This window comes from Schistocerca piceifrons, chromosome 1 (assembly GCF_021461385.2).
Source record: "Schistocerca piceifrons isolate TAMUIC-IGC-003096 chromosome 1, iqSchPice1.1, whole genome shotgun sequence".
Lineage (NCBI taxonomy): Eukaryota > Metazoa > Arthropoda > Insecta > Orthoptera > Acrididae > Schistocerca > Schistocerca piceifrons.
This window is the reverse complement of record NC_060138.1, coordinates 853,428,055-853,453,557: the sequence shown is the minus strand read 5'-3', so window position 1 is coordinate 853,453,557 and position 25,503 is coordinate 853,428,055. Positions and strand designations below refer to the sequence as shown.

Below are 25,503 nucleotides of genomic sequence, written 5' to 3'. Positions count from 1 at the left end.
CACGTCCAGGCGATAGCAGCGCCACCTGGCGAGGAATGACTGTTAATGAGAGACATGCACGGTGCACGTAGTATTCGTGAGTGCGTTGTCCGTGTGCATTTGGGGAAGGCGCGTGATCTATCTCAGTTTGACCGAGGGCAGATTGTGATGGCCTGGAGGCTCGGCACGAGCATTTCGGAAACTGCACGACTTATCAGGTGTTCGAGGAACTTTGTGGTAAATGACTCCAACACGTGACGACACCAAGGTGAGACCACGTCCAGGTGTCGGGGGGTTGGGTGGCCACCCCTCAATACAGATGTCGGACGTCATAGGCAGGGCAGACTGGTAAAGCAGGACAGGCGGTGAACTGTGGCGGAACTAACATCAGACTTTAATGCAGGGCAGAGTACAAGTGTGTCTTAGTACACAGTGCACCGAACACTCCTAAAGATAGGTCTCTGCAGCCAATGACCCATGCATGTGTCAATGTTAACATCCCGATACTGGCAACTACGAATGAAGTGGGCTTGTGACCATCAACACTGGACATTGGCGCAGTGACAGATCATTGCATGGCCTGATGAATCCTGATACCTTCTTCATCATGCCAATGGGAGGGCGTGAATCCGTAGTCCTGCAGGGGAATAACTCCTTGACACCTGCACTGTAGGATGGAGAAAAGGTGGTGGCGGTTCCATCATGCCGTCGGGAACACTGATGTGGACATCCAGGGGTCCAGCGGACCTCGTGCAAGGCATCAGGACGGCCAAAGAGCATGGCACACTGGTTACATACCGCGTACACCCCTTCATGACGATCATGTTTCCCGGAGGCAGTGACGTTTTTCAACATGATAGTGCTCCATGTCACAAAGTGTGCTGGTGTGGTTTGAGGAATACAGTGGCGAGTTCCGGTTGACGTGCTTGCCCCCCAACTCGCCAGAGCTGAATCCAATTGAACACATTTGGGATGTGATTGAATGTGGCGTCAGAGCACATCGCCCTCCTCCCCGGAATTTACAGGAATTAGGTGGCGTGTGCAGACCTAACAAGGCCTCATTGTTTCCGTGTCACGACGCGTCGCCGGTGTTATCTGTGCCAAACATGGATATACCGGCTGTTAGGTAGGTGGTCCTAACATTCTGGCTCATCAGTGTAAATCTAACTTCATAGTTACTCAATAACAAAACACGTCTGCAAACAACTGATTCGTCAGCAGTCTGAATGGATGTGTTGTTCGCATTGTTATGAACTCGTACATTGTATACCTGTAAAGATAACAACTAAATTAGAAACCCTATCTTTTCAGTACTGACGAACCACCCTCCACTTACAAAGTACCCGTTACTCATTCCATAAGTTGCCGATCATCTGGTTCGCCGTTACTTCTTGGCAGTGAGGTTGGAGTTGCTTCTTGATGATAGTACAGCTCGATCAGAAAAAGAGGTGGTAATGCAGGCGCATTCAATTTCAAAACATTATTGATTTCCGATGAATTATCAACCAACATATAGCAGATTTGTGAGTCGCCAGATCCTAATGTCATATACTGATAGGTTGTACATTGTTGATCTTAAGGCTGTTGGAAGTCAAGGAGGGCATTCTATGATTCGGAATCACAGACCGCAGATAAAGTGTTAGCCTTTAGGTTACCGGAGGTAAACAGTACCGCTAGAGCCCTGCGTACACTCTGGGCAGCTGTCCCACGGGAGAGGTTTCACTTCAGAGATTAACTGCCAACGCCATCAATCGCCCAGACGCTCTTGTGAGGCGACGTAGAGAAGGTAGTCACAGACAGGCCTGTCTTAGCATATGCCGCAAGCTTGATATTTGTTTCTGGGAATAGCAACGTCAGTGCTTTTACACAGTGCGTTTATAGTCAGATGGCAAATGGATAAAACTGCTAGAAGAGCTGTCCCTATTCGCCAGAGACCTCATGGTGGGCCCAAATGACGTAAGGCAATTGCTGCTAGACATAATAGGAATGGCAGTGACGTTTAGCTTTCAGCTGAAAGCTGTTGCTATAAAACTTGGAGTTTGTTAATGTAAAGGTCAGAAACATCCCCACCTATAGCGTAGAAGGAGGGAAAGGACCTCAATGTGGTTGGCCAGAGGCATTAGGGGGTGTGCTGCACGTCAGACTGGCCGATGTCTGTGAAGTACCAGCTTAGTAAGCGAGAAGTAGTGCGCCGCCACAATTCTATCAAAACCCAGGTTTTCTGCACTGAAGGGAGTTCTCAGTCAGACTGTTGGGATGACAGTTCCGTGTCGCTCGACACTAGAATCTGGTTAGCAGCAGCAAGTTACACTCACTTGCAGTGCTGCTCTCGCAGTTTTATACACTATCAAAAGTATCCGGACACATAGCTGAAAATGACTTACACGTTCGTGGCGCCCTCTGTCCGTAATGTTGGAATTCAGTATGGTGTGGGCCTATCCTTAGCCTAGATGACACCTTCCACTCTCGCAGGCATACGTTCAGTCAGGTGCTGGAAGCTTTCTTGGGGAATGGCAGCCCATTCTTCACGGAGTCGGTTGGTGAGGCCTGGCACGAAATCGGCGTTCCAAAATATCCCAAATGTGTTCTTTAGGATTCAGGTCAGGTCTCTGTGCGGGCCAGTCCATTACAGGGATGTTATTGTCATGTAACAATAACACCACCGCCTCCGAATTTTACTGTTGGCATCTTCACGCTGGCAGACGACGTTCACCGGGCATTCGCCATACCCACACCCTGCCACCGGATCGCCACATTGTGTACCGTGATTCGTCACTCCACACAACGTTTTTCCACTGTTCAGTTGTCCATAGTTTGCGCTCCTTGCACCAAGCGAGGCATCGTTTGGCATTTACGGTGTGATGTGTGGCTTATGAGCAGTCGTTCGACCATAAAATCCCAGTTTTCTCACCTCCCAACTAACTGTTATAGTACTTGCAGTGGATCCTGATGCAGTTTGAAATTCCTGTGTGATGGTCTGGATAGATGTCTGCCTATTACACATTACTACCCTCTTCAACTGTTGGTAGTCTCTGTGAGTCAACAGACGAGGTCGGCCTGTACTCTTTGGTGCTATACGTGTCCCTTCACGTTTCCACTTCGCTATCACACTGGAAACAGTGGACCTACGGATGTTTAGGAGTGTGGAAATTGTCCGTGAGTTCTGCGAAGCATTCCATTCCGCTGTGTCACGATGTCTATTGACTACTGAGGTCGCTGATATTGAGTACCTGGCAGTAGGTGGCAGCACAATGCACCTAATACGAAAAACGTATATTTATGGAAGTGTCTGAATACTTTCGATAAAATAGTGTACTTACATTGCTGCTTGTGTTTGCCACTTCTGTTAGCCCTCACTCCACGGACACGAACACAGACTTCTGTTGTGCAACCAGTTGCCTCCTTCGTTTTTTCTAACATTTATCGTTAGCCTTCAGTGTAGTAGTTAGTCTGACTGCAAATAAATAACCAGACCCCTGAGTATCCTTGAGTCTTCTACTGCGAGCATCCTATCAAGTCCCACAGTCCTCTCCTGCAATCAACCTACCTTCACTAGGAGTTTGTTATTCTGCGTTAGCTCCTAACTGCTCGGAAATTACAGACTACCTCTAACCCCCTATCTTTCTTCTATCCTATGTTACGAGGCGACACTAATACAACGCTACACACAGTTTTAACTTCTACATTAAACTGTAATACTGTGATAAGTTTCTTAGTATGTTGTGCCCAGCCCTGCAGTACATACAGACAGTTTTGACTGGCTCCCACTCTCGGCTGCTCCCACTGTTAGCTCCTGCTGCTACCACAGTCAGATTAAGACGAGTTGTAAAGACGTTTCTTCCAATACGTCTGTCATTATTTATAAGTGCCTAGTGTAATTCTGGTGAACACAAAGGTAATCTAGGTCCTCTAATGAGATAAAACCATATTGCGATCGCTATAGCAACATCGTTGCTATATGCAGACTCCAAGTAAGAAATGATAGGCAAGTTTCGAACAGTTCGTCGCTATAACAAACACGTGCATTAATCCTTGCCCAAGCAATCGTACAATCGTACAGTGTAAGTGAATTCACGAGGACATCAACACATACTGTAGGTATCGAGAAAGTCGCGAACGCGAAAATTAGCCACTCAGCCCAAATTGTTAAGAGAAAGAACACATGCCAATAATGAAGCATATTCAGTACTCCGAATCAAAATTGCTATAATTGCATGTTTTCCGTTTGCAACCTGCTTCCATTAAGTAGTATCACAGACTTATCCTTACATCTTGATTCATATACCAAAGACTTACCCGTTTTCATTTAATTTTCACTACACTGATAATTACGTCCCGCACCTCAGACTGTTTCCTGCTCCAGTTGCTTCTTTTCCTAAGTTACCAGCATGCATTTCTCCATGTCTCACTTGTGAAGAAAATGACTCAGCAGTGTAACGAAATTAAGTCATAATATGCTGTGTTATCTAATCTTGTCGCGAACTGAGCTATATGTGAAGAAAATAATTCTTAGACGTCTACTTTGCGTAATTTTGACCGTGAATTTCGATTGTTTAAACTCATAAGGACCCGTTTTACTTCCAAACTTAACGAAAGTAACGACGTTAGAGTTCGGCAACAAACACCAAAAGAGCATAAAACACGAAAATTTCTGTTAATAATTTCCGAACAATTAAGGAAATGGCTAGAATTTTGTTGAGTTACAATTGCAACGGACAAATAAACTTGCACTTGGTCATGAATATGTCGTAATATGACGTCTTATTGAGTGTAAATACAGGTTAAGTGGCTGACGGCTGTCAGATTGAAAATTCCCACCTATAGCTTGTCCTGCACCACCAGTGGACGAGCAGTATAACTTAAGCGGTATACCACACATCACAACAAAATATGTAAATGCACCCGACAAAAACACTACACAAAGGCAAAAAAACGCAAGCCTCTAAAACAATGCGTAAAACATGTGTAATAACAACAACAATAAAATAAATGAATAACATACTAGTAGTAAATAGCAATAACTACTATTTATTGAGGCTCAATAATATCAACATAGAAATTACATTTATTTCTAAGGAAAGCAAATATTGAGAAAAGTTTGTCACAAAAGGGACAGAACTTACATTTGAAACTACATGAAATTCTTTGAGTCTTAGAGGAGGAGAGCACTCGACGTTGCAGCTTATCTTTTTAGTAGACGATGTGCTGTGACGTAAGCGGCGACTTGGTGATGCTGGCGTGTAATTATTACAGCTCCATCAGCCATGAAATTATAACGGATACTCCTCAGTGTATGATTCACCAGACGTTAATATCATCCTCCGTATCGTTTCTTTGGCCACGGGCCGGTTAGCCGTAGTTGTTGCTGTTTTATATCCATGTTCTTATGTGTACAATTACAACGTTCTTTATGCACACTCAGTAGCGGCTTTTGAGTATACATTTTGAGTTTTCAGAAATTTTTAGATTCAGATAAATATGAGAGTGTGAAATTAATAGCATCTGCTGTATAACACTTACGCTTATCAACATATTTATACAACTATCGCCACTGCCAATAGTGATAATAACAGAAATTATAATAATACTATGCATAGCTATCTGAAAAAAGAAAGAATTGTTTTTGTAGAATTTTGTTGTTTTGTGCATAATTAAGTACAGTCTAGGGCAAGAGCGAAACAACGTTTAAGCTTTCGCTACTCCCTGTTTCACTTTTTTGTGTTAGTGGTAATTTCCGTGCTCTTTTTTTATTTTTTCGGACAAATGTACAAGATCCCTAACACATATATTAGCTAACGAATTTAATTCCAGGCTAAAAGCAAACATTCTTACGTTGCACCCACACAACAGCTTATGCTTATTTTACTCTTCTTTGTTAAATGTTCGCTTGTAATCACGCTTTTTTTATTTCAACACTTTCTCTGTCAATGGATCTGGTCTGGGAGGCCCTAGTTCCTTTGCAGCTAACTTTTCCTCGTAATTTTCTTTTCTGTTAGGGCTTAAAACAGATTGAACACAGTTCACGTTGACATTGCAGACGAAAGCCGATTCCTGCACAGTAAACAACAAATTCCAAAAACAAACTGCCGTTAGCAGAAATTATTAAATTCAAACAATACTGTCTACCTACAAGGGTGTTTGACTAGAATGCATATGAGGCTCTGAGAACCCTAAGGGCCATAAGAACACCATCTTAGATCCCACATTTAAGTGAGTATGAGAGGAACCAGTGAGGTAGCTTTTCGTGAATGCTCATATATTCAGTGTGGGCGTATAGTACAGATAAACTCGACCCACCATAAAATCAACAGATGTCAGAAGAATCAATAAAAGCTGCAGCCTCACGATTTTTGTTTTCTTTATAGAGTTTCGATTCCCCCCCCCCCCACGAAGGGGGCGGGCTGGCAACAGCTTAGTACGCCGCTCTTCAGCCTACAGACTTTGTTTTAAAAAGATGAAGATAATAAATAATAAAAGCTGGCGATATAATCGGTGACTTAATGGTAAAATGGCGGAAAATTGTGGAACTTAAAACATAAAACAAAGGGTTGATGATGGTAACAAAATACACAGGAAGCAGAAAAATAATAGACAATTAAAAAACACGGTGACAGTCTGGTTTCTGTTCACAAGAGATATAAAATTCACACCCAGCGACAGCATGATTTCTGTTCGCAACACTTTGGAGAGATGCACAATACTGAACACTCATTTGAACACTGCACTAAAAAGGTGACACAAACATGACATACCTCAGCCGAGGGCAGACGGGGGGAACCTGGACAGATGATGGGAAAGAAAATGGGGAAGGAGAGGAAAAAACGAAGTGGGGGGAGGGGGGAAGGAACCGATGGGGCACGAGGACCCATCAGACGGGAGAGGGGGGGGGGGCTGGGCAGACACGACAGGGAGTGGGGAAAGGCAGTGGAGGAGAATGCAAAAGGCCTCGAGGCGGGGGGGGGGGGGGGGGGGAAGAAGGGAGGCAGAGAGAGGTTAGGTGGGGAGAAAAACAGGATGGAAGGGGGGAAGTGGGAGCCTGGGGAAAGGACAGAGGAAAGGAGGGGGAGATGAGGATCAGAGTTGATAGGAGGGATAGATGGAGGGAGAGAGGGCATCATCCGGGAGAGGGAGTTGATGGAAGCCACTTTGGTAAAGGAGATGAATGGTGTAGTGATGGAGGGTAGGGGGGACACAACAGTGAAGGCGGGGGAGAGGACAGGGGTTGGAGATGGGAGGAGCAATGAGGGAATGAGGGGGATCAAGGCAGTGGGAGGTGTAGAGTATGCGGATATGTTTGAGGAATAGGAACAGATGGGGGAAAGGAATCAGGTCGTAGAGGATCCGCATGAGGGATGGGAGGCATATACAGAAGGCAAGGTGGAGTGAATGGCGCTCGAGAACATGGAGGGACTTATAGAACTTGGGGGGGGGGCGGATATCCAGGCAGGACTGGCATAACAGAGGATGGGATGGATTAAGGATTTGTAGGTGTGGAGGATGGTAGAGGGGTTTAACCCCCATGTCCGGCCAGAGAGGAGTTTGAGGGGTCGGAGGCAGTTGTGGGCTTTGGATTGGATGGAGTGGAGATGAGGGATCCACGTGAGGTGATGGTCAAGGGTGAGGCCAAGGTAGGGGGGAGAGGTGGACAGGACAGGCACAGATGGTAAGGGAGAAATCCAGGAGCTGGAAGGAGCGAGTGGTATGACCTACGATGATTGCCTGTGTCTTGGAAGGATTGATTTTCAGGAGCCACTGGTTAAACCATGTGGCAAAAAGGCCAAGGTGATTCTGGAGAAGGCGTTGGGACCATTGGAGGGTAGGAACGAGGGCAAGGAATGTGGTGTAATTGGCATACTGAAGGAGGTGTACTGGAGGGGGAGGGGGGGTTGGGGCATATCTGCCGTGTACAGGAGGTAGAGGAAAGGGGAGAGGACAGAGCCCTGGGGCACACCTGCAGAGGGGTAGAAGGTGTGGGAATCGGCATTATGGATGGTAACGTAGGAGGGGCGGCGGGAGAGGAAGGAGTAGACGGATGTAGTTGACAGGAAGGGCATAGGTTTGGAGTTTAAACAGGAGACTGGGATGCCAAACATGGTCATAGACCTTTTCGAGGTTGAGGGAGCAGCCTCACAATTTTTTTTTCTTTATTGTTATTTTGACACCTTATACAAAAGGTGGACTAGGTAGCGGCAATATTACGCCGCTCTTCAGCCACAGTCAGTACAAATAGAAACAATGAAGACATAGAAAAATATAACATAGTGGTGGACAAAAAACAAACACATGAGTAAAAAACACGGAGCCATTCACAGATGGAGTAAAAGACAAAAAACGGTCAGCACTGTACACGAACACTGATGACTGAGAGAACAAATGTGAACGATGGAGTGTGGTTCGGTGAAAACACTGAAGCACTAACCCGATGGCACATACACAGAACCGACGGCGATGATCTCCGGCGCAAATGTTCACTTGACGTATGCGAGTCTGGGGACCTGCCAAAAAGAGAAAACGTGGGGGAGGAGGGAGAGGGGAGAGTGTAGATGCCAGTGGCAGTGGAGATGGAAGGGGAAGGAAAGAAGGTACAGGGGTAGGGGAAGCCCGGTAGGGAGGAGGGAGGAAGGAAGGAGGGAGAGAAGGGAGAGATGGTGTCCTAAGGAACCACAGGGAGGGGAGAGAGAGGATCGAAGTTGATAGGAGGGGTAGATGGAGGGGATGAGGGCACCATCGGGGAGGAGGAATTGGTGGAAGCCACCTTGGGAGAAGGTATGGAGAGTGGAGAGATGGAGAGCAGGTGGGACGTGGGAATACAGGTGCGGCACCGGACAGGGGTGGGAGAGGATGGAAGAGACAAGAGGGTGAGGGGGATCAAGTTTATGGGAAGTGTAGAGGATCCGTATCCATTCGAGGAAAAGGAGGAGGTGCGGGAACGGAATAAGGTCATACAGGATCCGTGTGGGGGAGAGGAGACGGATGTGATAGGTGAGGCGGAGAGCATGGTGTTCTAGGATTTGAACGGATTTGTAAAAGGTAGAAGGGGCGGAGATCCAGGCAGGGTGGGCGTAGTGGAAGATAGGGCAGATGAGGGTTTTATAGGTGTGAAGGATGGTGGAGGGGTCCAGACCCCATGTGCGGCCAGAAAGGAGATTGAGGAGATGGCGTTGGGAGCGTGCCTTGCTTGGATTGTCCAGAGATGGGGGGTCCAGGAGAGACGACGGTCAAGGGTGACGCCAAGGTACTTAAAGGTGGGGGTGAGGGCGATATGACGGCCATATATGGTGATATAGAAATCGAGGAGACAAAAGTAAGGGGTGGTTTTGCCTGCAATGGTCGCCTGGGTCTTAGAAGGATTGACCTTGAGCAGCCACTGGTTAAACCAAGTGGTGAACCGGTCAAGATAGGATTGGAGAAGGTGTTGGGAGCGTTGCAGAGTGGGGGCGAGGGCAAGGAAGGCGGTGTCATCGGCGTACTGGAGAAGGTAGGCGCACAATCGACAACGATGTGCTTTATCGTTCTCAGCGCCTCAAACGGATTACAGTATGACGAAAGCCAAAACTTAATGTACTAAATCTCATTCAGAAACCCACAAATAGGTTTTACTATCAGTATAACATATATTGATGGCCGATCTAATTTTACTATATAGTGAACGAATTGGCATATCTGGGGAGTGTGCTAGCGTCTAGCGGGATTTATGCCAAGCGAACGGGATAAAAGTCTGCTGCAGTGTGCTGCCATCTGATGGCACTGACATAAACTTGTAGCTGATTAGTAAGGGCTAGCTATGAACTTTGTTTATCAAATCTGTATGTATGTGGCCCTTAAGACCATTACGTCACGCCTGTAGCGCATGGGCAAAAGCTCCTTAAATGATGAACAACTGAAGATGTGCTCGCGACCCTGAAGCCGAGTTTCACAGAGTCTAGAGGAGTAGCAGCGTACCATAGAGCGGTAGATTTAGTGCTATGTACTTCAGATTTCCGCATCTACATTACGATTAACAGCGTTCAAAGAAAAATAACCAATAAATCCGCAAGGAGTCAAAAGTTAGGGTGCTCACATCCTGTTGTGCTCTTACACAACTGCTGCCACTGCAGACACTCTTCTGTTTTTAACGTCCAGTTCACAGTTTTAAAAAAAATATGCGTAGTACTTTTACTCCCCGCCGCATAGTTATAGTCGGCCGCTTTTAGCCATCAATGATTGCAGATTCATAGTCCTGGTGAAAACAGTAACGCACGTCTTAAGCATTTGAAAAATCTCCTCGGCGACAGTTATGTCTTGATGCGCAAGGCAGCTCATTAAGTTGCACGCGAGATAATAAATTCAGAGTACATTAGTTTGAGCTACTCAGTTACGTGCAAAACAGTTCCGTTCTAGCCACAACAATCACAGACCTTTCACGGAAGCATGGCCACTGCTCTTTTAGTACTCATTGAAGCTCACAGTATTCACAGTCAAACTTCTTGCTTCATAACGTCCACTTTGTACTGGGACCGAAAAATAAGAACGCTGCCATAAATTTTCACGTGCTTCTGTGTAGCACGATTGCACAACACACGCGCATACGCCATAACGCTGCACACCCACGCAGTGTCACTGTTCGACTGCCAACGGTCGCTATCGCTCTCGCGTCACAGTTCTTACGACAGGTGCTGTAAGGGATACGCCGAACACTGGAAGAGAAGTGATTTTCTAAACTGAAGCCTACACTCACTTTTTTTTTGTAAATATTAAGCGAGGCTCCTTCACGCCCAAACTTGATCGGTGACCATTCAAAAAGATCTGTCACCTCTTCTTTGGTTAATATCTAAAAAGAATTCCGCCGAAAATGCAGCGATTTATTTTCGCCTGGTTTGTTAACCATTCGTAACTTTCAGGGAAGTGTCACGAGTGGAGAATTTTGAGTAAAACCTACGCATTTCTCTTGTTGACATGTTAAAATTTCGGTATCTCAAACAGTTTATGAAATAGTAGGGCTGTCGTGGATATTTCACTTTGGCTTTATCGCTGGCGCGGTACGATCGCAAATCAGTGCGCTACTTCAGATCAATTTTCTAGAGACTGGTAACAAATAGAGATCTCTAACCAAGTCTAAAGAAAAATTCAATATGTTAGCTAAATTGCATACACAGAAACATATTATGTAATACGCACCGAACGCAAAATCAAAGCGGCCCCTATTTTTCATTGCAAACTTTTTCGAATTTTGCGCAATGTCTTACTTCCACGTAAATATCACAATAACAACGAACATTAACGAAATGATGGGCACATCATAATGAACTTGACATATAAAGCTACAAGTACAGCAAAAATGAATTTTTTACTGAATAGTTTCTGTAACATCGTTTGAGAAAGATTGCAGGGCGTGCGCGTTGCTTCTGTCATCGCCGATCGGCCGAAAGGTGGCAAACGCTTGTTAGTGTCCCCTTTTGAACGAACGAATGAACTCTCCCATCGCTTTGGATGAAAACTGTCACTGAGCATCGGGCACCGGATCCTGCGCGACCTGTACTTGTGGTTCCACACAGCACATTTCACAAAAGCATTACATAGAAGATCAAACGCACATCTACACACATTCTCATTTAAAAGAAATTCATGTAGCAATATTAATAGAGGAAACAATAGTTACATTTCAAATTATAGAACAAAACAAGTATTCTAAACCATCAAAGATATGTGTTCAGAGTAAAAGGAATGACTAAAAGAAATAAGAAAAAGAAAAAATATACACAAAAGAATTACAGACATGGGTTGTGAGTGGGCATTAATTGAAATCAATGGAGAAAGTTGAAAATTTGTGCTGGACCAGCCTGCTAGTCAAATGCTGTGACCGCTGAGCCATCCGGACAGATTGACTGCCGCAACTGCACGAACTACCCTAGCATGCCTCCTGTCAGACCCAAACTTATCAATGTATTCCTAATGTAGTGCCCCTGACCATTATTCTCATTACTCGCGGTATTTCGCCGATTTCTGTAAGAGTTCGAGCTTGTTGTCCACATGTCCGAAAGAACAGATATCACATACACATATAAAAAATTCGATCACATAATTAGTAATATCTTCACACACTTAAATGTAAGTCAAAACTGATGAAATATAAGCGTTGTAAACTTTTCTTTTCAGACACTTGGGAAACTTAATTTTGAAAATCCTATTTCGTTTCCCAAAAGCATTAGAGACCATTTTTATTCTTCTTTTCAAAATGGTTCAAATGGCTCTAAGCATTATGGGACTGAACATCTGAGGTCATCAGTCCCCCAGACTTAGAACTACTTAAACCTAATCAACCTAAGGACATCACACATATCCATGCCCGAGACAGGATTCGAACCTGCGACCGTAGCAGCAGAACAGTTCTGGACTGATGTGCCTAGAACCGCTCGGCCAATTCTTCCTTTATTTATTTTCTTGTCCACCCAATCGTTGTCTTCAGTTGTAGTAAATATGTGGCGACTATGGACAGAGTATCGACTATCGAGAGTCAGCATAACTGCTGCGAAGCTCAGCGATATCACATTTGACTCAGTCTGAAGCTACCGCTAGAAACTTGCGCATTTATCCAGTTTAAAAATCTGAAAAATTCTTGTGCGGCTGCTGAGAATACTTTTGGCGATATGAAATCTCCTCATTTAGTTTTGAATTTCTCACTGTTTTGATGAACGCTAATGGAGGCTGTAGCATTGATGTATAGTGTGGGGCTGGGAATTGTCCCTAACTTGAAAGTGGTATTGCATAGAAAGAAGGGGCGGTGGAAGAGTGGGGATGGGCTCCAAGGTCACAGTAAAAGTGGACGTTTACTTTGGTACCGATTTTAGTGGCGTGGTCAAACGAACATCCTGCTTTTGTTGTCGAAACCTGTTTTTCCGAAAATCGGTATATAATTGCAGTACAGCGTTATATGTGTACTCGATATCAAATCCCCCATCGAAACAGTTCTCCCGACCGTAAATCGATTCTGTTAGGCCAAAGAACTTTTGTCGATGTGGCCGTGTTATGAAAACGAGAGTTGGTGCACAGGGGACCGTTAGAACTCCATAAAACATTAAGGGTGTCAGAAGGTCAGTTTTGCAGTCCTCTAAACGTTCCGTTCGCAAGCACACGTCGTCGCTTGCACAGCCTATCCGTACTGTGCGTCGGGTTCTCCACGAAAGGCATTCAGTTTCATCCGAATAAAATGGAGAATGCTAAAGAACTGTATAGGACCGGCAAAATCAACGACAATCCTGTGAAAACTTGATTGGAAACGTTTCTCAAGACGCGCACATTTTCTCCGATGCTAAAGCACATTTTTACCTTTATGGATGTCTTAATAAACAGAATATGCATTATTGGAATTATGTGAGACCTGAGGAAATTCATGAGAGTCCTTTCCACATGGTAAGGTCACAGTCTGGTGTGCAATCAGTGCTGAGGAAATCATTGGACCTTATTTTCTTTGAGGAGAAAAAAACCATACTGTTGCCGTCAATAGCGGACAACATGTTAACATGACCCAAAAACTTTTTTTAACCAAAACTTCAACAAATGCATATTAGGCTCGTTTAGTTTCCAGGATGGTGCCACGGCCCACACTGCTTGACATTCGATGAATGTTTTGAGTAAAATCTTTGCTGATGGTTTGATCTCACGGTACGGCGACATCCCATGGCCTGCACGTTTGCCTGATTTAAAATAGCGCAAGTTCTTTCTTTGGTATTATCTCAAAGATGAAGTTTTGAAACACCGCTCAAGCACGCTGGGAGCCTTGAAGGATGCTATATGACTTAAAAGAGGCCGCATTCCACAACAGATGCTCCATAGAGTGATGCAGAACTTATAGAAACCAGCTGCAGCTGTGTATTCACAACGAGGGACGTCACTTGCAGGATTTGATGTTCAGAACTTAATAAAATGGAACTTCCAGGTGCATTTTATTTAGGTAATAATAAAGTGTTTTCTAGCATTTTTAAGTTTTCCTTTATTAACTTCTATAGTTCGGGATAATTCCTTGCCCTATACTGTATAACTTATTCTCCGATATACTACGAGGGACTCAAAAAAGTATGTTACTCATGTCGTCGTACACTAAGAGCATTGCGCAACAAGTGTGAACAAGAGAGAACGTGTTCCGGGTTTCCTATAGAGCGAATTCTGCTGCGGTGTGATTAGCAAATGCTTTACAGTAGGGAAATGAAATGGCGCAGCAACTGGAAACGTACTCCAAAGCCGAAATACGAGGGACAGTACAGTTCTTGTGTGAGAAACGTCTAAAATGTACATAGATTCGCCGTAAAATTCTGGCGGTATATGGACCAAACACACTGTAGCATCCTGCCGTAGTGAAGTGCTGCAACAATATGGCCAAGGTCACAAAACGTGGGTGATGCTGATTGGGAAGGAAGGCCACCGACATCGACTACAGGTGAGAACGTCCAAGCAATTGAGGAACTGATTAGCGACAACTGATTTGCCGCCGATGAGGACGTTCGAACAGCAGTCTTCGAATAGTTCCGTGAGCAAGGAGTGGATTTCTACCGTTCAGAAACTGAGCGTTCGGTAGAACTTCGCGATCCTTATTTAAATAGATACGATACGTTGAAAAGTAGTGTCACGTATTGTAGTGTAACGAGGTAAGTTTTGTATAAATGATTTTCTTTTGACATATGACCATGTGCAGACTTCGTCACCTACGTGAGTTACAAAACACTTCAAAATTATTTAAATTCTTTTTAAAGTTGTCTCTGAGTGGTTCTTGAACGAAACTGTAATTAAAACATCATCATTTGAGTCGTATGCGCCGAATTACGTCATTCAGTCCAATTGGTTTGCGCAAACTCTTTTCAATTTAGATGTCGTTTGCTTCTTCTTACAAATTATATTAATGCAAGTTGCTTTAATAAATATTAAAACCACATTGAATAAACTTTTAAGACTCAAACTCACGATGAACGTTGTCAAAAATTAATAATCTTGTCAAATAAATCAGTAATGCTTCTTCCTTAATATAATTCTTCATAAATAAATTCTCGGAACACGTATTTAAACTTCTGTAGTATACACTAGTTTATTATCTTCATATATACTACATATAGGCGTGAACATGAGCCTTGACAAGATAGGACTGAACATTTACAACATGATTAAACTTTCTGTGACGTCATTGTTGTAGAAACATTACAAATTCTTATTTTTTCAGTTTTTAGAAGCACGACGCAACAACTCGGTTTCAGGATCTTCTGTTGCTCTTTGGCTGTCGACCCGCGACGTATAGTGGCCAGCAATTTTCCCTCTGGTCCCGGCAGTGAAGATGCTGTCTCCGTTCGTTGCGCCGCCCTCTCCGTAAATGAAACATGAAAATAAATACAAAACTTTAGATAATTCACAAACATTACAAATATTACAAAATACATAAACAAAACACTAAATTAAACTTATATTCACCTGCAAACTGGGCTGACACTGGTGGATGGGTGACGCTTCAATTTCGCGTCCCACTACAGTATCTGTGTCGCTTTGAAGTGTGGTGCAAGTTACTTCACCTACCACAATGATGTGTAACTTACTCTTCGGAGACGTCTGTAACATAGGCAGAATCAACGCTTAGTTTCTGAAGAAGTGGGAAATTTTCCGTGACGTAGTGTATTTAGCTGTGGACAGCCCCTGAGAGACACGCTGCCCGCAGGCCCGCCGTGCTGATCCGGTCGCCGGAGCTGCTGCGCTCTGTGCTGGTGAAGGACTTCGCCACCTTTGCCGACCGCTACAACACCAGCGATGAGCAGTCCGACCCCCTGGGCACCAGGAACCTCTTCGTCATCAAGGTAGGCGAGCGGCGGCACCAGCCTGCGCTCTCAGCTATAGTATCTGCACGCGTGCGCGAAGCACACAGCGTTACTGAAAATGATGGATCCAACTGAATTAATTTTTATTTCATGAAATACACATTGCATATGAGTCATCCACATACCATATTTTATAGCTCTAAGACGCTACGGACTACAAAATGCACCTTAACTTTTAAGCAATTTTTTAAAAAATAACATTTTTACAATTTTTATCATTAGATTGCAAAACCAGACTAAAAGAAATCCTTAGTTTATCAAACCGAACTGACCTTTAAAAGGCGGCCGGTGTGGCCGTGCGGTTCTAAGCGCTTCCGTTTGGAACCGCGTGGCCGCTACGGTCGCAGGTTCGAATCCTGCCTCGGGCATGGATGTGTGTGATGTCCTTAGGTTAGTTAGGTTTAAGTAGTTCTAAGTTCTAGGGGACTGATGACCTCAGAAGTTAAGTCCCACAGTGCTCAGAACCATTTGAACCATTTTTTGACCTTTAAAATCCCTGTAAATCGTCATCTGAACTTTCTTCTTCGTCTTCGTCGTCATTGTTGTCTTCTTCATTTATAAGATGGGCTTCTCTGTCATCGACAGCGTTACTTCTTGGAAGATTTAACAATAATTTTTTCTCTCATTCTAGACTGCCACTGTTTTATTCACTGACAAACGTGTTTGATTGTAAGTCTTTTAAAGATCCCTTGGACGTGAATTCATGTTGGATATCATCCAGCATCCATTTGTCCCATTCCTCTCTCATATCCATGTGAAATGGTTTATTTATCGAGAAAGCAAGAGCTTGCAATTGGGAAGTAAGTCTTTTCGAAATAAAAGCAAACTTTGTATTTCTCTGTCTCAGTTGCTCTTTCACAGAATTTTTCAAATGACTACTGAACTGCTCTATTAGAAGAAAAGAAATCTTCTTCAATAAAGCACCTTTTTGTCTCTCCCACGCTCTGTTAATCCATAACTCCATACCAGCCTCGTCCATCCACCCCTTGTCATGTACGTACCGGGTGATATTTCAGAAAGTTTTGGCATTATTTTGCTCTCGAAAATGATAATTGTGTTAAGTTTAGTACCGTCAGCACGACATACGACATGAAAGGACAACAGTTTACTGAATTTTTTAGCACCTTTCATGGCAATGGTTCTGTTACTCGGCACATCAAATGTCAGAGGAGTTTCGTCCATTACGCTGTTTGGTTTAGTTCCACATTGGTTTTCTGCCGATGTTGAATAACAAAGCGATGGAAAATTACTATTTTCTCTTCATACTGTCGTGGCATTTTTTATATATTATCGTTTTAGTTCGCATGCTAAATCCATGACGCTTCGTTGAACTGTAGCATCAAGCAACTCAAACCTTAAAGTCTGTTAAGTTCCACTGTGGCGCTAGCTTATGAGCGTGTGTCTGAATCATTTTTGTATTATTACCAATGCCGTTTTGACGATGTCCTTGAATCCACTTCAATACGTCGTCTTCCAGTTTTGGCCATTTTGCATTCGGTCTTATATTTGCAGGTTTTGTCTTCCTCATTTTTTTCAGGTCTTCTTCACTTGCCCGCCAATCGCGAATGGATTTTTTTGTTGGTGGAGGGCCGAAATGCCGCTCAGCTACTCTGTTTCTATGTTCTACAACATATGCTATTACTTTCAGTTTATAGCCTTCATCATACGAATACCTTTTATCTTTTTCCATTACGAAACTAGCTACTAACAAAAATATTACACTGTTATCTGACAAAAGTGAAAGCGGCAGCCGAATTCATTCCACACGTGTGTTACTGAATTCACTGCAGCTGTGACCGGATTCTCCAGATCGCTCACAGTCGTCGGTAGAGGTGGGGCGTAATCTGCTTCTTTTTATAAATCCCCACAAGAAGAACTCACATGCAGTCAGATTACATCTCAGCAGCCAGAACGTAAGATCAAGGGCTTCTTCTCCCACGCAACCTGTCCATCTAAAAGAAAAGATTTACACAAAAATGCTCCGACATAAAGGTGCCAATAGGGTGGAACTGCATCCTGTTGAAAAATGAAGTCTCGTGAGTCCTGGCGAGTTCAGGAAAAAGGTATTGTTACAACGCTCAGGCGCGCTGTTCCACTAACGAGATTCCCTCTGCAAATAAGAATCTCGCATAAAATATTTTTGTGATAAGGAAAAAAACAGGTTGCAATGTTGTATGGGGATTTTGTAGGTCCCAGATGCGAACTTTGTCTACTGACTTTTCCAAAAGATGAAACGCCACTTCGTCGTTAGAAATTAAGTGCGGAGAAACGTTCCATTGTCCATCTTTCTTACCATGTCATCACAAAATTCGATACGGTTTTCTTTGTCCTTTTCATCATGAACTGCACCAATAATAAGTAGTAGGACTTACACTGTAAACGGGGTCTCACAACGCGCCTTACAGTTGGTTCAGGCACTCCTAGTTCTCTAATAGTTTTATTGGTCAACTTAGTTGGACTACACACAAAGCTTCCTTCAATCTGTCTCACGTCCTCATCCGACACACGCAGTCGACTCGTTCTTCGTGCTTTGCAGATACATCCAGTACGCTGAAACTGCTGAAACCAAAGACTTATGCTTACCCTAGTTGGTGGTTCAAAGCTGAATCGGGGCCGAAATGTCCTCCACTCACTTCTTTCGAACTCAATGACGCAGAAAACCTTACGCTGCCGTACTATAACTGACGTTCACTGGGTCTGCTAGAGTAGTAAAATGTCTGTACCTGTCACCGCAACAAATATAAAGCTCCTTTAATGTTATTCAGTTAACTTTGCAGCTATCGGACACGAGTATGGAAGCTTTACAGAGAGAATGCCCTTAGTTACTAAATAATCCTGACCATCTGCCTAACACCAATATGTGTCTCTTGTACTTTTCAAATGTTGAGTTCTTTAGTTATGAAATGGAAAATGCCTCACTGAAATAATAACGCTAAAAATCTGTATATACTTCCATTTATTATCCCTTTGGCAAGTAACGCACTCATTAACAATGTTTACGTGCATCCACTCTTCTACTAACAGTTAAGGTCATCTCCCATTCATACTGAAACAACCATGGGTACGTTGCACTTCCACATTAATTTAACAGGTAATCATTGATCACGGTAGCCTTTTTCAATTATGTACTAACAGCAATCTGTCCCGCCGTGGAAGTTACAGCGTAATAACACCATGCTGTCTCCTTCAAAAATTTTATAAATATTTCCGCGCGCGTTTCCGTGAATAAACTGAACCACTAAAATACTTTTACCCCAAATCGCCTTTCTAACAAATTTTTCAGTCAATTTATCCGCAGCAAAGACTCTCTGCACACTCCCTCAGCGGGTGACCAATAGCGCTTGGGCACTGTTGACGAGCAGGAAGACAATCCCCCGCCAGAGAAAGGCGCACTCAACTTCGAAAGTTCCAGAAGCCAGCGATGAGTAAGGAGTACGACAGCGTAACGTCATAACATCACGAATAAGAAGAGCGTTCAATAACTAGTGAAACTAATTTTTTCTCACCCAACCTCGGTTGAAAAAATGCGCAATTTGTTGTGGATCATCATGGAATAGTCCCGCTTCAGCCCCTGTAGTTCCACGAAGTTTCAACACGTGGCGGTGCTATGCGTGACCGTCAAAATGGTGTCCGTAACGGAGGTGTGTTCCAAGCAGAGAGCTGTCATTGAGTTTCTTTTGGCGGAAAGATAGGCATCGCAGATATTCGTGGGCGCCTGCAGAATATCTAGTAAGACCTGGCAGTGAACAAAAGAACGGTGAGTCGTTAGGCGTGACGTCTGTCGTCGTCGCAATAAGGCTGAGCAAACATGTCCGATCTCCCGCGTGACGGCCAGCCAGGCACAGATGTGACACAATGTTGTAAGGTACGGACACTCATTCGAGGTGACCGACGGATCACAATCACACACCTCGCTGTTGACACACTCGTCCACCAGTTGCGGTACTCAAAGGCGTGTGCCCGCTGGTTTCCTCGCCGCCTAACATAAAAAGCAACAAAGCCATCTGTGGGGGAACTCCTTGCGCGTTACGAGTCTGATCTTCATAATTTTTTCTAATATCGTCACAGGCGATCAAACGTGTCTGGAAGTCTGAAGGAGTTATTCTATTTGATGTCCTGCCTCATGGTCCAATGGTCAACTGTGAAGTGTTCTGTGCTACCCCCAGGAAATCGAAGAAATGACTTCATCGTGTTCATCGCCACAAAAATGCAAACGAACTTCTCCTTTTCATGACAACGAGAGGCCTCACACAATTCTGCACACTTGGGAGAAACTCACAAAACTTCGACGTGCTGTTCTGCCTCATCCACCCTGCAGTCCGGGTGTAGCACCTTCCGACTTCCATCTGCTTGGCCCAATGAAGGTTGCACTCCACGGGAAGCATTAAGTTGTTAATGGTGAGGTTATTAATGCAGCAAGACGTTGGCTCTGACATCAACTAGTACAGTACTACCATGTGGGAATATAGGCCCTCCCTGCAAGGTATTGTAAGACCGTCGCATTGAACGAAGATTATGTTGAAGAATAGGAGTTTGTAGCCAAAAGAGTAGGCAATAATATGGTATTCTGGAGTCCTGATTAAAACAAATCAGCTTTGAGAAAAACATGTGTTGCATTACTAATTGAACCCACACGTACTAGCACTCCTTAGAGAAAGAGCACTTTAGTGGTTGTTGACGCAACTGTCAGCGCTCTGATAGTGGTAACCGAAATATTGCATCCTCTTCTTTTTATCAAATGAATGTTAAATTGTGTGTTCTTTTTTATTTTTTTCATTTTTTAATAACGCTGCACAACAAAGAAAATGGATTTCCTTGTGTTGTGCTTTAGATTGCCTCTTACCAACTACAGCTTGCTGCTCGCATCTTTGCTGATTCGCTGTCTTTGGCATCAGTAGCCTCCCATCCTGGCACCATAGGGGCCGCCGTGGCATTCGACCATTCATCAAGGGTGTGAGCTGGGATTACGAAGAGAAGAAAAACTCCTAATCTTAACTCTACTCCTTTTGACATTTTATGACAGCTGTGGCCGCAAAATGGTAGGACACTGGACTCGTATTTGGGAGGACGGATGTCCAGATTTAGACTTACCGTGATTTCCTTAAACTGCTTAAGGAAAATGCTGGGAAATGCCTTAGAAAGGCCTTGGCCGAATTCGGTTGCCAATCTAAGCTTGTGCTCCATCTCTAATGACTTCGCCATCAACTGTATCATAAATCGTAATCTTCCTGTAGGGGAAGTTCTGGTACACAAGATGGAAACCAAACGTCATGGTCGCATTCCTGATGTCAGCTTAGAGTAGGTAGCGTGACTGATGTGGAAAACGAATGAACAGTGGTGCACTAGAATTTCACCTTATGATATAACTTCTCTGCCAACGTGTGTGCAGAAAACAGTATTATATACTGTAGACAGAAAGAGATTTCACTGTTTTTAACAAACTGGCACTGTATTCGGGAGGATAGAGGCTCTAATCTATATGTGGCCATGCCGATTTCAGTGTCTCGTGGTTTCACTAAATTACTACAGGCAAATGCAAAGATAGCTCCGATTTTAAGGCCACAGGCAACTACTTATAAGACCATATCTGTATGTAAATTTCTGCATATTTCAATAACCTTCTTGTTCGTAATCTGTTATGTGTTATCTTTTATTGCTTTTCTGGCTGTGGACTCGTTGAGGATCATCTCTTTTTATCATCCAGCAATATTCCGCTATAAAGATGACGTTCCATCTTTCTTAATATCTTCTTACCATTTCTTTGATGTCTTGGTGGAATCTTTCGCCCTGCTCTTCACTTACATCAGCAAGGTTTGCAGGGAAGTGGTCAAAATGTGAGTCGAGAAAATGAACTTTAATTCTCATGTTACAGCCCAGCTTTTTAAAGTTGTCGAGTATGTCTGCGACGATTGTCTCGTAGTTTGGATCTCTTTTGTTTCCTAGGAAAACGGTAACAACTAATTTAAAAGATGTCCATGCTGCCTTTTTTTTCTTTCCATTTTACCCACAAATTTGGGATCTGTCATTAGTTTCCTAATGTCTGGTCCGACAAAGATTCCTTCCTTTAGCTTTGCCTCAGATAAACAAAGAAACTGTCCACAAAGATATCTGAAACACTCCCCTTATTTTGGTAATGCCTTAACAAATTGTTTCATCAGCCCCAATTTAATGTGAAGTGGTGCAAGTAACACCTTTTTGGGATCCAAAAGGCTTTTCCTCTCAACATTTTTAACCCCTACCTGTAAGGTTTTTCTCAAGGGCCAAGTTTTTTTTATGTAGTGTTGCTTTGTGTCTCTACTGTCTCATTCACATGAAAGCAAGGGAACTTTGTATAGCCACTTTGTTGACCAAGCAGCATTGAAATCACGATTAAATCACCACATAGTGTCCATTTGTGGTCTGAATAGCAGAGTTTGATTAAAACCAGTTCAAGGTTTTCGTAACATTCTTTTAAGTGAACCAAGTGTCCAACTGATATAGAAGCATACTTTTTGCCATTTTGTAGAAGTACTGCTTTAAGACTTCTTTTTGAAGAAACAGTAAAGTCTCCACTCATCAGGAGCATATTCTATTTTGAAACGTACCATTATTCCAGGAATATCACTACAAAACATCAGGTCACCTTCTTGAGAGAAGAAAGATACGAACTCCTTTTCCCTTGATCGATACCCAGAAAAGGATGTACCCGGAGCGGCAACATATGTTTATCTTTCAATCTAGATCCTAAAACCTGTGCCGATTCTTTAGAAAGGTATAGGTCTCTAACTAAACCGTTCAGTTCAGATTGTGAGAATGGACTAGGATCGGTCGTGCCAGGATCGTAGCAATCTCTGTCCTCTTCACTATCACCTTGCTGAGCCAATGACATGATCATCTATATCATACAAAGAATCTGGGGGAGAGGGTATTGGTACTTCAGGTGCATGAGGGACAGGGCGAATGGCTGATTGAATGTTAGGGTAAGAAATATCCTTTTTGTCTTTCAGATTGAAACCTCGTCCGTTGTAAGAACAAAAATAGCAGTCATCACTATGATTTTTGGGCTCCCTCCAAACATTGGTATTCCAAAACGTAATGACTGCTTTCTACGTTGATACCATTGCCTCAGTTCTTCAACACACACTGAACAAACTTTGTGTGGGGCCTAAGGCTTATCTTTATCGCCTAATTTTATACCAAAATGTTGTTGTTGTTGTGGTCTTCAGTCCAGAGACTGGTTTGATGCAGCTCTCCATGCTACTTTATCCTGTGCAAGCTTCTTCATCTCCCAGTACCTACTGCAACCTACATCCTTCTGTATCTGTTTAGTATATTCATCTCTTGGCCTCCATCTACGATTTTTACCCTCCACGCTGCCCTCCAATGCTAAATTTGTGATCCTTTGATGCCTCAGAACATGTCCTACCAACCGCTCCCTTCTTCTTGTCAAGTTGTGCCACAAACTCCACTTCTCCCCAATTCTATTCAATACCTCCTCATTAGTTATGTGATCTACCCATCTAATCTTCAGCATTCTTCTGTAGCACCACATGTGAAAAGCTTCTATTCTCTTCTTGTCCAAACTAGTTATCGTCCATGTTTCACTTCCATACATGGCTACACTCCATACAAATACTTTCAGAAACGACTTCCTGACACTTAAATCTATACTCGATGCTAACAAATTTCTCTTCTTCAGAAACGCTTTCCTTGCCATTGCCAGTCTACATTTTATATCTTCTCAACTTCGACCATCATCAGTTATTTTGCTCCCCAAATAGCAAAACTGATTTACTACTTTAAGTGTCTCATTCCCTAATCTAATTCCCTCAGCATCACCCGACTTAATTCGACCACATTCCACTATCCTCGTTCTGCTTTTGTTGATGTTCATCTTATATCCTCCTTTCAAGACACTTTCCATTCCGTTCAACTGCTCTTCAAAGTCCTTTGCTGTCTCTGATAGAATTACAATGTCATCGGCGAAACTCAAACTTTTTATTTCTTCTCCATGGATTTTAATACCTACTCCGAACTTTTCTTTTGTTTCCTTTACTGCTTGCTCAATATACAGATTGAATAACATCGGGGAGAGGCTACAACCCTGTCTCACACCCTTCCCAACCACTGCTTCCCTTTCATGTCCCTCGACTCTTATAACTGCCATCTGCTTTCTGTACAAATTGTAAATAGCCTTTCGCTCCCTGTATTTTACCCCTGCCACCTTCAGAATTTGAAAGAGGGTATTCCAGTCAACATTGTCAAAAACTTTCTCCAAGTCTGCAAATGCTAGAAACGTAGGTTTGCCTTTCCTTAATCTATTTTCTAAGATAAGTCGTAGGGTCAGTATTGCCTCACATGTTCCAACATTTCTACGGAATCCAAACTGATCTTCCCCGAGGTCGGCTTCTACCAGTTTTTCCATTCGTCTGTAAAGAATTCGTGTTAGTATTTTGCAGCTGTGACTTATTAAACTGATAGTTCGGAAATTTTCACATATGTCAACACCTGCTTTCTTTGGGATTGGAATTATTATATTCTTCTTGAAGTCTGAGGGTATTTCGCCTGTCTCATACATCTTCCACACCAGACGGTAGAGTTTTGTCAGGACCGGCTCTCCCAAGGCCGTCAGTAGTTCCAATGGAATGCTGTCTACTCTCGAAGCCTTGTATACCAAAATAGGCGAAATATACTTTTTCAACAAAATCGAAAATGTTTCTTTGTTGCTTTTTAACGGTATAGTTACCACAAATGTAGCAGAAGCAATCTGGCGAGTTTATACATCCTCTGGTAGCCATTGTCCACTGTCCATAAAACAACTTCCCAATACAAGGAAACAGTCAGTACTTTAAAGCACTAGTAACAACAACACGTGAACAGAGTGAAGAAGTACTATGAGCAGAAATACAGTAGCAGAAACTCACTGCTTGGTGATGGCGGGGGAAGGGGCAGCGCGACAGACAGGCTCTGACATGAAAATACTGCTGGTTTCTTCTAATTATTCTTTATTTTACGTATATCTACAGTGCTGAAATATCGAAAAAAGCTAAAACTAGACAAGTAGTTTGTGAAATAACTGCATGTGATGAAATTTTTTAACTATTTTTCCCGAAATCAGCGTTGAAAACACTATAAAAATCACTTAATAAATTTGAAATAACTTTTATGTCGCACATGTTACTACGAACTGTGACCTCTCTGACAGGAAATCACAAATCCAGTCACATAACTCAGACGATATTCCATAAGCACACAATTTCACTAAAAACCTCTAGTGTGGTACAGTGTCAAAAGCCTTCCGGAAATCCAGAAATACGGACTCGATTTGAAATCCCTTGTCAATAGCACTCAACAATTCATGTGAATAAAGAGCTAGTTGTGTTTCACAGGAACGATGTTTTCTAAACCCATGTTGACTGTGTGTCAATAGACAGTTTTCTTCGAGGTAATTCGTAAAGTTTGAACACAATATATGTTGCAAAATCCTGCTCTATATCAATGTTAAGGATGTGGGCCTCTAATTTAGTGGATTATTCCTACCACCTTTCTTGGATATAGGTGTGACCTGTGCTACTTTCCCGTCTTTTGGTACGGATCTTTCGTCGAGCGAACGGTTGTATATGGTTGTTAAGTATGGAGCTAATGCATCAGCGTACTCCGAAAGGAACCTAATTGGTTTACAGTCTGGACCAGAAGACTTGCTTTTATTAAGTGA

The 25,503-nt window shown here is 43.2% G+C and overlaps 1 protein-coding gene across 1 annotated transcript in view; it reads left to right on the top strand.

The window, feature by feature from the left end:
• LOC124792889 (cytochrome P450 6k1-like) overlaps nt 1-25,503 on the top strand; it is a 151,280-nt gene that overhangs the window by 57,579 nt on the left and 68,198 nt on the right. Inside the window, exon 3 of the mRNA XM_047257977.1 lies at nt 15,653-15,788. Within this exon, the coding sequence (XP_047113933.1) occupies nt 15,653-15,788 (136 nt within the window). The remainder of the gene's footprint in view (nt 1-15,652; nt 15,789-25,503) is intronic.